This window comes from Rutidosis leptorrhynchoides, unplaced genomic scaffold (assembly GCF_046630445.1).
Source record: "Rutidosis leptorrhynchoides isolate AG116_Rl617_1_P2 unplaced genomic scaffold, CSIRO_AGI_Rlap_v1 contig513, whole genome shotgun sequence".
Taxonomy (NCBI): domain Eukaryota; kingdom Viridiplantae; phylum Streptophyta; class Magnoliopsida; order Asterales; family Asteraceae; genus Rutidosis; species Rutidosis leptorrhynchoides.
The window spans coordinates 28,775-41,131 of NW_027266740.1; the positions used below are offsets into that span (position 1 = coordinate 28,775).

A 12,357-nucleotide genomic window follows, 5' to 3' on the forward strand; every position below is an offset into this window, starting at 1 on the left:
TGGTTTCATAAAGATTATAATTGGCAATCAAGATTGTGTGGCCATTTAGATAAAAAAACTTTCCAAGTTAGTGGTACCGCAAGGGCGTTAATAGAAACATTGGCGTAAACAAGTCCCCGTTCCTAGAAATCTCTGGTTGCTTAGGAATCAAGACAACACTCCCGTGTCTTGATTGGTTTCTAGCCGACCCCAATAGGCTAGTGGCGACTCCTAGAATTACATAGGTTGTTAAGAATTAAAATTTAAAATCCAATGTTGCGCGAGGTATGGACTTGGGAGAGCCCGCGCTTAATCTAGGGCCATCGGTCCGCCTCTTTAGGCAAATACCCCTAAACCTTCTTCATTTTCCTTCGGACGGAAAAAAAGAGGTCGTGACAAGGTTCTGTAGCCATAGTTCAACTGCTGTTGGAGGTTTGGGTAAAGTTGAAGAGTAACTCGGGGCAGAGCTCGCATTATAGAATAGCAAGGAAGAACGAAGGGCCAGTATCTACATCTCAATTCAAATAGGACATAAATGTTCAAACCTAACTGGGCGATGCATCATGTAGGACGTCATTCCGCGTGAACGGCACGAATCCTTCTAATAAACCGGGTGCATCCGAAAATTCTGACTATAAAAGAGCAAAGGGTACGCTTTCTTTACCGCATAACTGGACGATTTGATGGTGGGCATAAACAAATAACATGGAAATGAATCGCCATTGGCTCCTCTTCATTAAGGGAACAAGACGACACCCAAGAAGACGACTCTCCATCTAAATGTCTTGCGATCGCTTCACTGTCTGACTGCATAAGTCAGTATTTTAAATCATGCCTTTCACTAAGTCCGTTATGGTACGTGATTATGTCAGTCTTCAGTGAAGAATCATCCTCGGTTGAAGTGTTCTCAAATCGCAAGTGTAAGAGACACTCTTGCTCATCCAACTCTGAGATTTGGATACACGGTCTGCGATTTAGCCACCCATGATAGAGGATTTTAAAGTTGAAACACGAGCGAACTTCGGCAGGGGATGGCACCATCAGTTTCAGTGTCTAAAGACGCAGCAAAAATCTTCCCTTGAAGGAGAATTTTGCTTGTATCGCCGAATCAATCCTCTAGTGCATGCTTGAATTGCAGAATTCATCACATTCACACTAATTCAAACAGAGAAGCTACCACACATGCAAGAGTCGGGACTGAGATACATATTTATCAACTTGAAAATCATCGCGATCCCTGCATGAACGAAGGTGGCCTCCTGATCTTGGTGGCTTGCTCGAACCCATAAGCAATTTCAATGAGGGTAGGCTCAGAGCCTCTCAAGCCCCCGAAGCAAATCCCAAAGGGCACTCCTTCCTCGTCATACCCAGCAGGCACGTTTATTCCTGGGAATCCTCCGATCGCAAGAACCGGCTGATTAGATGACGAGGAGTCACCAATGCATCCAACTGGTTCTGCTTCATCAGCTTCTCAAGCCCGTCTCAGCTCAATCTGTCCATGTTTCGCCATGCTGATTTCACAGCCTCGTCAATCCCGTTTGTGGCTGGCGCTGTGAGGAACAAGTCCTGTCCAAACTCATTGATCTTCTCCTGCAAGTACAGCCATTTTGGTGACTAAAATTTGGAGTTAAACAGGGTAGGGTTGGTTAATCGCAACCAAAGAGCTGTAAGGTTCGCATCTCCCCGCTCGCATGGACTACTTGCCTGTATTTTATGCACTGTGTTCAATGATATCTATGCATATAAGCTGCAGATGGTTTAAAAACGAGAGATAATGCCCTCTTGCCTGTTTCTGCTATATGTTCCCTAAACATTCTGTGATTTTTGTTACTTTGAGTCGATTAAAAGATGGCGATATAAATTCCTATGCGATAGTTCTAACTCACCACGTGCTTGTGCTTGTTGCTGAATTCAATGACATCTGTGAGGGATCGGACTGGTGAGATGACCAAATCTTGAAGGTAAGTATTCAGGGCTAGCTTGAACTCCGCCGACATCGCTGCATCTTCACCACTATCATAAAAAATTTCATCGATGTTGGCTAGTTCCAAGTGGTCCAACAATACTGCACCCTGTTTCCTGTCCATTAAAGGAATGAAAATATATGCGTATAATATATGTTATATTAACTGATTCCAAACTTAAGGGAAGTAATGGGTTCTAACATCGCTATGAACTACCTCAGTGTGTTAAGATGGCTCTCAAATGCTTTGGCGACCTGAGATCCAGAGCGAGAGTAGTAAAGTTTTCTAACGATTCCAAGTCTCTTGCCTCTGAGCCCATCGGCTTTAAGAAATTGGTTGTAGCCCCCTCTCGGGATGTACTTTGATGCTTCTCTCGTAGCTTCGGCATCATAAGGATCAAATCCTACAATGACATCGAGGACATTGACGGCATCTGCAACTGTCCTGCATATTGGCCTAACAAATCCCACAAATGGCGGTTTACATGTTTGCAGTAATTTCCGTGAATATAAAGAACGTCGCTGTATTTCACCATGACTTACCCAACAGTGTCTTGTCTGGGAGCGAGCGGGACCACCCCACTTCGGCTCGTCAAGCCAACGGTGGGTTTGATGCCCACCACTGAGTTAGAACTGGAGGGACCCAAGATTGAGCCGTCCGTCTCTGTTCCCAACGACACCGCCCCCATGTTCGCTGCCACGGATATGGCCGACCCACTACTTGACCCCCAAGGATCCGCTGATAGATTGTATGGATTCTGAGTTCATATGTATTAATATCATGCATCAGGTGAACAGATCTAAAGGAGGCTTTCCTTACATTATCACGTCGAATCTGCCTCTTCTAGGACAAACAGCTCAAGTGCTTTATAAGCAGCTATCATGGCGCATTCACTAGCGGCATGATTTCAATATTTCCAACAGACTCTTGTAATGATTTATCCCCGCGGCACATGTGCCACTTTCTGAATGTTTTTTTACAAAATGCAACTCCAAGTAAAGCGGTTCGATTTGAATTGTTAAACCTTGCAAAGATAGACCAGAAAAGAAAAGTGCATCGATTGTTTTGCTGACCTTTCCCTGACCGCTCCTGGCACACCATCCACTGTGTGCACCAGAAAAACGATAGTGAGCCCACTCGCTTAAGCTCGCCTTTCCCAACAACACAGTTCCAGCGCTCCTCAGCCGAGCCACCACACCAGCATCACGAGGCACAACCGACCCGAGAAGTGCGAATGAGCCCGCCGTGGTGTTCATCTTGTCTTTGGTGGCTATGTTATCCTTGAGCAGTATAGGGATCCCGTGCAAGACAGGGAGCAAGCCATGGCTTCGCCTTACGCTCTCGGTCCGCTCTATCAGCTTGGCGCAGTGCATCTGGGTTCACCTCTATGACCCCTCTGAGGAGCGGGTTGAGCCTCCGGATCCGGTAGAGGTAGAACTTAGTCAGCTGCCTCGAGGTGAGCTTGTCTTGCCTGAAAGCGAGTTGGAGATCGCGCGCGCTCGCTTCCTCGAGAGAGAGCGCTCGAGCTAGAGCGGCGGTTCGGCGCTCGACCAATTCAGTCGCTATGAGAATAAGAAGCACCCGCGATTGGTAAAAGGCAAGTGGAGGCTCGGTGGCCATAATTTAGCTGCTCATCGAGGTCGTCTGGGAGAGTGGCAGAGCAAAGTCAGCAGAATTTGCAGCAGAGCAGGAGAACAAGGAAGGGGAGGGGCCAGCAAGAGGACATAAATGTTCATACCTACTACCTAACAGAGGCGTGAAATTTCAAAAGTTCAGAGCTCATACCTGACGGAGTGATACATCACGAATGACGTCGTTCCGGACGTCGTTCCGCGCGATTGGCTCGAATCCAGAGAGTCCAGTTAACTTCATCCGCCGTCCCTAAAAGTGAAGGAGGGCATCCAATGATTTTAGGGTAAAAGAAGCAAAGGGGTGATGCTCTCTTTACCGCATTATTCGAGGACTTTAGACTGTACCGTGCACCGATGGCATCTGTCAGTCACCCACAACGACGAAGATTTAGCTATTAACTACGCTCTTTTGATATAATATAGAACGTATTTTAAATTATAATTTTCGCTATCGTGACTTATTGTATATTGCAAAAATTCCGAGCCAAATATAAAATTCTGCATGAACATTAGGGTGCTCGGCAATTCTGATCTGCAAGCGTTGTTGGTTGTTGGTCGAGTTAAGATAGTTTAATCTGCAACTGGAATTTTGATTGACATTTACTTTGATTTAAACACATATCAAAGACCCCTTCCATCTTTTCTATAAATAGATGGGGAGGGAGTGACCTGGTGTCCAATGAGGTCGGCTTTTGATTTGCTCTGGCATGATTCAAAGGCAATGTTGGTCAAGACTTGATTTTTTTTCTTTTTTTCCCTTTTGTGGTCTGATTTTATGTTGGTGTCGATTGGATGAATCCAGAACTTAACACGACTGTGAACAAACTCAATTAAGCAAGAAAAGAAAAGCCGAGAACCACTCATCAGAATCAGGAGAGGATCTGTGATTCCTCGTATAGGGAAAAGCAGAAGGCTAAATCATGGGAAGAAAGAGGTAGCCGTGATTATGGCGTTCAATATGAATTCATTGGTTATCAGCACCAAACTTGGAACTTCCATTGGTATCTTTCCAACTTAGCGTTACTACCGCATGAAGATCACATAATCCACTCCGCGATTCAAGACCTGCCAAAGGCAACGGGCCTGCTTCTGCGTGCACGTCAAGATGCAAGAATGGCCGGATAGGGGAGGTAAGAAAACATAATAAAATGGGAAACGCGTGTGCACTTTCAAGAAGAAAGGGAAAAGAAGCAAGATGATCAAGCACATCATGATCGCTAAGCAGAAGTGAAATACCGACCATGAAAAGTGAGGTAAGCATATATAACTGCTAAAATCATCAAAGAATTCCATTTTTTTTCACTGTACTATTGTTAGAATATAAGGGTAAAATAGTATACAGGCATAAGAGATTCTGAAATGAGTCCCAGAGATTTGTAGAAGGGCCTTGTTTTTCACTGTCAAAGCGTAGATTATGTGTAGCTAATGTATCAAGCATTGGTTAACTACAAACATGTGTCCTGACAAATAAAAATTATGATTAGCAAATCAAATAACTAGAGCTTATTTACATTGCAATTGTTATTAGTCAAATATCCTCAAGAAATAGATGTTGCAGACGAAGCTCTATGGAACAGTCAGACCAAATGATAGATAATACGGACCTTGTATCTCTACACTAGTTACAGACATCTTAACTAGTCTCACAATTTTGACTCATTTCATAGGAAATAATGGAACTAAACCACAACATGAAGACTACACCTGGAAAAGAGATGAAGCGGAAAACTCATGGGTTCACATGGTTCCATAGCTTTGCTCATAGTACGGATAGTGAAATTCAGTAGAAAATGAAAGAGGAGGTTTACGCATCCCCGTGGCTAGTTCAAAAGAATAAGCTATCTCAATCAACTTGGCTTCTGATCCCTTCAATCCCCCAAAGCAAATCCCAAATGGCATTCCATTGTCATCATAGCCAGCAGGAACAGTCAGCACTGGATAGCCTCCAAATGCCGGAATTGTGGCAGCATTTGAACCTAGTGTCACCATAGCGTCCAACTCATTTTCCTTCATTAGTTTTTCAAATCCCTCTTCGGACAACTTTTTCATCCTATGTTGTGCCTTGACAACATCGTCGTCAAGTATGCTAGTCATCTGTGCTGCAATTAACCCATCCTGATTATACTTTTCCATCTTCTCCTGCAGTTGAGTTAGTGAGTATCAATCAGAAGGTCAATGAAACAGAAGGAAATCCATCAATCCTTTTCTAGCGAAGACTGGTGAGATTCATCTTGTGTGGAAGAGAGTTCAGAGAAAATCTAAGACCTCCATTGCCGTTGCCACAATCTAATACTTACCAAATCTGGATTGTTGGAGTTGAAGGCAATAACTTCTGCTAGTGACTTCACCGGAGAGTTGCTCAATCCTCCTAAGTATTCATTTATGTAATGCTTGAACTGAGCTCGCAGGACAGTCATTTCACCATTCCGAGATGGTTTCAGGATGATGTCAATGTTTTCAATCTCCAAATTATCCACTAATGTTGCACCCTTGCTCCTTCAATTTACCAAAAGAAAAAAATGATCAACATAACATAAATAACAGTTTGGATTACAACCACTTCAATATGAACTATCCTGAGTAAAGATACTGGTGCAGTAGGTCCTAATGCAGAACAGGTAGTGGTCTCCATTGCTAATTTCACTTTTTGCTCACCTGAAAGTCATAAGATGTTGATCAAAAATCGAAGCAGCAGTGGCTCCCTTATAGTCTGAAAAAGGATGTCTTACTATGCCCAATCTTTTTCCGTTAAGACCATCTTCCCTAAGAAACTGCTTGTAGCCGCCCATTGGTATGAATTTGGCTGCTTCCTCTGTAGCTTCATCCCTTGGATCAAATCCAACTATCGCATCAAGCACATGGACTGCATCAGACACAGTTCTGCTCATGGGCCTGTACCACAAGGAAATAAAAATTACAAGGCAACATATATGTGTATATATATATACACACACATTCATCCATATGCGAGCATGGATTAAGCAGACAGTACAGAACTTAAACAACCAGACTACAGGATCATGGAGCCATGGTCCCAGACTGCAAAACTTTACCCGATTGAGTCTTGGCTTGGTGAAATCAACATAACACCTGCCCGACTAGTGAGTCCAACCGTGGGCTTGAAACCGACAACTGAATTGTGATCAGCTGGGCAGATGATGGAACTATCAGTTTCAGTCCCTAATGACACAGTAACCATGTTTGCAGCCACTGCTATTGCTGAGCCAGTGCTGGAACCACATGGGTTTACTGACTTCACATAAGGATTCTGAGTATGTGCAAAGTAAAAGTGAGAAAAATTAGTCAATAAAACTCTTACTTTGGACATGGTGGTCAAAGAACAGTATGCCCCTTTAAAGGACCTATCAGGAAGCAGGGCTTCCGTAGAGAACCAAGGTTAATGGATAAAAGTATCTTTTTCAAGCCGACATAGTCAAAGATCACAGGGAAAGCATGTAGTATTGTGCAGTGGGGGCACTTCCAAAGCCTATATCATAATTTGCGTATTTTGCTGGGAAGAATTGTTTCAACAATTTTTCTTTGGAGATTGTACCCACCATCAACCACATTAATGACACTATAAGATATCCGCGTAGTTTCCAACAAAAAGAAAATGAATTATGAAACCTCAAGCTGAAGGAAAGGAAGAAACCTAAACATTGAAACAACATACAAAATTATTTGTGTGAAAGATACAAAATATTACAAATCATATCATATAAATGCATAGAGAATTTGTTAATGAATGATTGTCCTGTTACTGGTTAAGAGGATATATACATGGTTTTTTTTTTTTTATCAAAGGATATATACATGGTTAACAAAGCAATTATACGCTCTTATAGATGTGGGACATATCATGGATTATTTTCCTTTTACAATATATGAAGCACAAACAATTATGAAGAGAAAATAATGCATAGATTCCACAACTCCAGATCAAGAACTTAGAATAAGAGGTAAATTTGTGGTGGTCACACAACTTGTGACAAATAACATGAAATGGTGACCCAAAAAAACAGAAAAACAAGTACGACATCACCAAATCAAATCACAGATCATTGTGCTTAAGATTTTCTACATGTTTGCATCGATATTTCAATGGAACACAAGGAAAAATACTAACAATATCAACAAACTATGTATGCAAATTTCTTCTGTTCTACAATGAACCCTTGAAAGGACTTGACAAGAAGTAGGCCTTCACCTGAAAGCCCCCACATGACCTTATTCATCAAATCATTTCCCATGAGAAGTGGTAAGTAGCGAAGGCATATATTTCCCCGTTCTTGACAGGGAACACACCATGAAACTGAACATCTATGACAACCTAAATGACTACACGAACAGCTGGCAAGATCAACATCAGTCATTCACTGGTCCCCACATCTTACCATCAAAGTAGGAAGAATTCATCAAATCAAATCGTCCGACACATGTTCGGATTGCACGATTCATTACAAGCACCTTAAATTTCGCAGCACTCAAAACATTGTCAAAACTCAATATTGCATGGTTGCGGGAAGACGAGCGATATACACGTATACACTCACCACGCCCTGTCCACCTCGAGCGCACCAGCCCCTGGGCATCTGCGGGGACCGGAGCGAGTACCACTCGCTCATGCTCGCCTTGCCCAGAATCACAGCCCCGGCGCTCCTCAGCCTCTCCACCACGAAGGCGTCCCTCGGGACGCGGGCCCCCAGCAGCGCGTACGATCCGGCGGTGGTGTTCATCTTGTCGTCGGTCCCGATGCTGTCCTTGAGCAGGACGGGGATCCCGTGCAGATCCCCCAGGGTCCCGCTGCCGCCGGCGGCCGCTACCCGCAGCCGGTCGGCCTCGTCGGCCTGGGCGAGGGCGTCGGGGTTGACCTCCAGGACGCAGCGGAGGGAGGGGTTCAGGGTCTGGATTCGGTCCAGGTAGAAGTCGACGAGCTGGCGGGAGGTGAGCCTGTTCTGGGCGAAGGCGAGGTGGATGGACTCGATGGTGGCCTCGTGGAAGGTGAACTCAGAAGCAGGGACGGGGGTTGTGAGGAAGGAGAGGGAGAGGAGAGCGAGGGAGAGCGAGAAGAGGAAACCCATCGTCGCCTTCGCCGTCGCCGTCGTGGAGTGGTGATCGGCGTCCGGAGTTCGAGCCTGGGGTCTGTAACATTAGGCTAGTGGGGCCCAAAAGAAGTTTTAAATTGCCCAAAAGAAGAAACGGAAAAAGAAGTTTTAAATTGCCCAAAAGAATAAACGGAAAAAGAAGTTTTAAATTGCCCAAAAGAAGAAACTGAAAAAGAAACCGAAAAGTCATTAAAGCAAAAAGTAGAGGGGAGAGGGTTCGGTTAAACAGAAACTGAGAGTTTCCTCGACCAAAAAGATAAGAAAAAGAAGGAGAAGAAAAAGAAGAGAAAAGGGAAGAAAGGAAATAAGTTTTGGCACATGCACGCCTCGGATGCCTTACCAAGCCAACTCGACTCCATAACTCGGTAAGAGATCAAGCCCCTTATTTGTCCGATTGAAGTAATTTTTGGATTTAGGACTTAAATTCGAAATTTTTGGAAAACTGAGCGGCGAAGTCTAATTTTTGGAGTCGTTGAGCCGCGTATTTTTGCAAGAATGGTAATTTAGGGTGTTGTGGAGCCGTGGGATTTTACGGATTGTGATTTGAGCTTATGGTTTGTCCAAAACAGAATTTCAAAGTTTCCCGCGCGCAGTGAACAGTACGCGTCCAGCAGCTTTGGGGCCGTATTTTGTCATTTTTCGGCTTGAGTTTGGGATGGCCAAGTCGGGATTCTTGTGATATGTTTCAAGGGCTCTCTATTGAATATAAGTACGTTCGGATCGGGGTTCGGAATAAAAAGTTAAGGCTTGATCAAGTTTGCGTTTAAACTTCATGTTGCAAATGGCTTGAACAATCGCTTTGGTTATGCGATTTGTTAGCGCGCATAAGTCCTTTTGTTAGAGTTAAGGTGTAACTTAGTCATTTTGTAGTCGAGATAGAATTTTATTAGATTTTAACATTATTCTTCGGTTATTTGATAGGGCTTTGAGTTCGACGATACAAGTATCGTTTGTCGTTTGGTCGTAGACGATAAGGTGAGTGGTACTGTATCTTCTTTGGTTTTATAAAATCATGTCTTGAAGTATATATATGTATATATATTGAATTGAGAAGGGCATTTTTATTGCATAAAAGCTAGATCGAGCAATTGCTACCCTTTGGTTGATTGTGAATCTTTGAAAAGCACATTATACAAGGTTTGTGGAGAAACATATATAAAATTGCTTTGCGACTGATTTATGAAAAAAGTTTATGATGATTTGAGAAACAAATATGAAAATGGATGATGGGCTATGTTGCAAAATGTTATTTGTTTGGTTTGAGATATTGATTTTTGGATTGGATTTCTGATATTGGAGAATGGTTATTTATGCTCAATATGACTGTGAATCCAGTGATGGATTTTTGGGGTATGCATACTAGGTTTAGGATATCCTTCTGGGCCTAGCCACCGGCTTTGTAGGTGGAGACCTTGCCAAGGGGGGAATCTTGGTCGCCTTGTCACAGGGCGTTGTGTCGTGACCATGGTTAGTTATTGAGCAAAAGATTGATCAATGGATAGACCATTGATATGTGTTTTTTATGGAGATTATTCAATGGATTCGACCATTGATACTTGAATTTTGATGGCGATTCAAATGAGTTTTTCCATATTACTATAAATCTTCATGATAAGAAATAACTCTTATAAGATTCAATACTTATTTTATATATTGAGTTGGCTTATGAAGTTTGGTATTGTTTTGTATATATGCATAGTGGTTGTTCGATCTGCTTAGAAGATATGTACTACTCACTGAGCTGTGGTTGCTCATCCCATTCCTCCTTTAATCTTTTCAGGTTCCTCAGCTAGTGGCGAATAGAGCGAGTGCGCCATCGTGGGAAACTTTTAGGGAGTTCTATTTTGCTTTTTGGTATGGTTTAAGGAAGTGGTGCAAATGATCCTTACTAGTGGAATCGTCTAAGTTTTAAAGTATATCTTTTCTCTTTTTGATAAATTATAGAAACTCTGATGTTGCAACCAATTTGAAGGTTTATCTGATATTTATATATATAAGTTAATATCAGTTTGTTGGTTGTGTTTGAGGCTGCGTCCTTTGTAAAGAAGGACGGCCGTGTCATCCCCATTCTTTGGAGTTTTTGGGGTGTGACATATATTGGTATCAGAGCCTAAGTTTTGATCTTTTTGGGTGTAGTTATGGGACGTTGTGAGGTTGTGTGATAGATTTTATTTTTGCGTTAGTCTTTTAGATTCTAAGATGTAGTTTCATTCTTGGATTCAGGTGATCATGAGTACTGACTCTGAGACACTTGCCTCGCTTCGTAGGAGTCGCAAAGGCAAGCGAGTCGCTACCCCTGAGGCTAGAGACATGCCTCAAGCTTCTCGAGGTGCGTCTTTGAGAAGGAGACTTGAGGACCACTATGATAGGAGTCCTGACTTGCACGAAGTTAGAGAAGAGGATCAAGAGCCAACCCGTTCAACTGAATTTGAACAAGCAATGATCCATTGGTATCGCCAAGCAAAGGAATTAACTAGAGATGGAGCAACTGGTTCAGGCACTTTTGCCCATTTTAGAAAGGCGAAACCACCCACTTTTGATGGGAAAGCTGATCCTCTCGCGGCTGAGCGTTGGATTAAAAAGATTGATGGGATCTTTGAAGCTGAAGAGGTTCCTGAGGATCGGAAAGTTAAATTTGCCACCCAATACCTGGAAGGTGAAGCAGAGTTTGGTGGGATGGAATGAAGCCAAGTCTTGGAGGTAGGGATGTTATTATATCCTGGGAGGACTTTAAAAAGGCGTTCAATGCTCAATTCTTCCCAAAGTCATTCCAGGCAAAGATGAAGGGTGACTTTGTACATGTATCTCAGGGTGACTCCACAGTTTTGGAATATTCAGTCCGCTTTAATCAGTTGAGTAGATTTGCCGAACACTTGGTAGCAAATGAAGAAGATAAGGCCGACCATTTCCTAAGAGGGCTCCGACCTGAGATTAATTCCGCACTTGCACCTTTTGTATTAACAACTTATAAGGATGTGCTAGAACGAGCAATCAAGGTGGAACAAAGCATTCTAAAGCACGGCACACAAGGAGCGCCTCAACCCAAAAGGTTTAAGCCCACAAATGTGCAAGGTAGCCATACTGATGATAGTGGAAGGCGAAGAGGCTTCAGCCGGCCAGGACAGTTCAAAAATCCAAGTAACCAAGGCCCTTGTAATACATGTGGAAATTATCATTACGGTGAGTGTTATCGAAAAATGGGAGTATGCTTCTCATGTGGGAAAGCGGGACACATGCTGCGAGATTGTCCTACACGAAGGAATCCTCCTATTGGCAATAAATCATGTAATCTATGTGGGCGACAAGGGCACCTAGCACACCAGTGTTTCAGGCGGAGGAATACCCCTTTCATTAGTAGGCCCCAAGAGAACCAACAAAGGCAAAGTACAAGTGGGAAAGTTTTTGCAATGACGAAGGAGATGCGGCAGCATCTAACGCAGTTGTTGCAGGTAATATTTCTATTGCCTCGCATTGTGCTTATGCATTATTTGACCCTGGTGCTACGCACTCCTTCATTTCAACTGAATTTGCAAAGAAGCTTGATGTGTTGCCTGACCCTCTTGATGTGAATTGTGTGTTGATACTCCCACTGGCGATTTCTTAGTTGGTCATCATGTGTTCAAGAGATGTGTGATTCGGATTAACAATGTTGAAATGCCTGTGGATCTAGTGGAGTTA

General features: G+C 43.1%; 2 protein-coding genes across 2 annotated transcripts; both read right to left on the minus strand.

Annotated features, from left to right (window-relative positions):
- Positions 1-1,204: 1,204 nt before the first annotated feature.
- On the minus strand, positions 1,205-3,467 carry LOC139884170 (probable amidase At4g34880). The gene is given in 6 exon segments (XM_071868237.1): positions 1,205-1,407; positions 1,410-1,569; positions 1,866-2,058; positions 2,160-2,399; positions 2,486-2,700; positions 3,017-3,467. Coding segments are annotated over 6 exon segments (1,311 nt in total). The 5' UTR covers positions 3,317-3,467.
- A 1,844-nt stretch (positions 3,468-5,311) lies between these two features.
- On the minus strand, positions 5,312-8,655 carry LOC139884171 (probable amidase At4g34880). The gene is made up of 5 exons (XM_071868238.1): positions 8,128-8,655; positions 6,628-6,842; positions 6,230-6,466; positions 5,872-6,070; positions 5,312-5,713 (listed from the first exon to the last, which is right to left on the minus strand). Exons 1-5 carry the CDS (start codon positions 8,653-8,655, stop codon positions 5,312-5,314), a joined length of 1,581 nt encoding a protein of 526 aa, XP_071724339.1.
- Between the last annotated feature and the right edge of the window lie 3,702 nt (positions 8,656-12,357).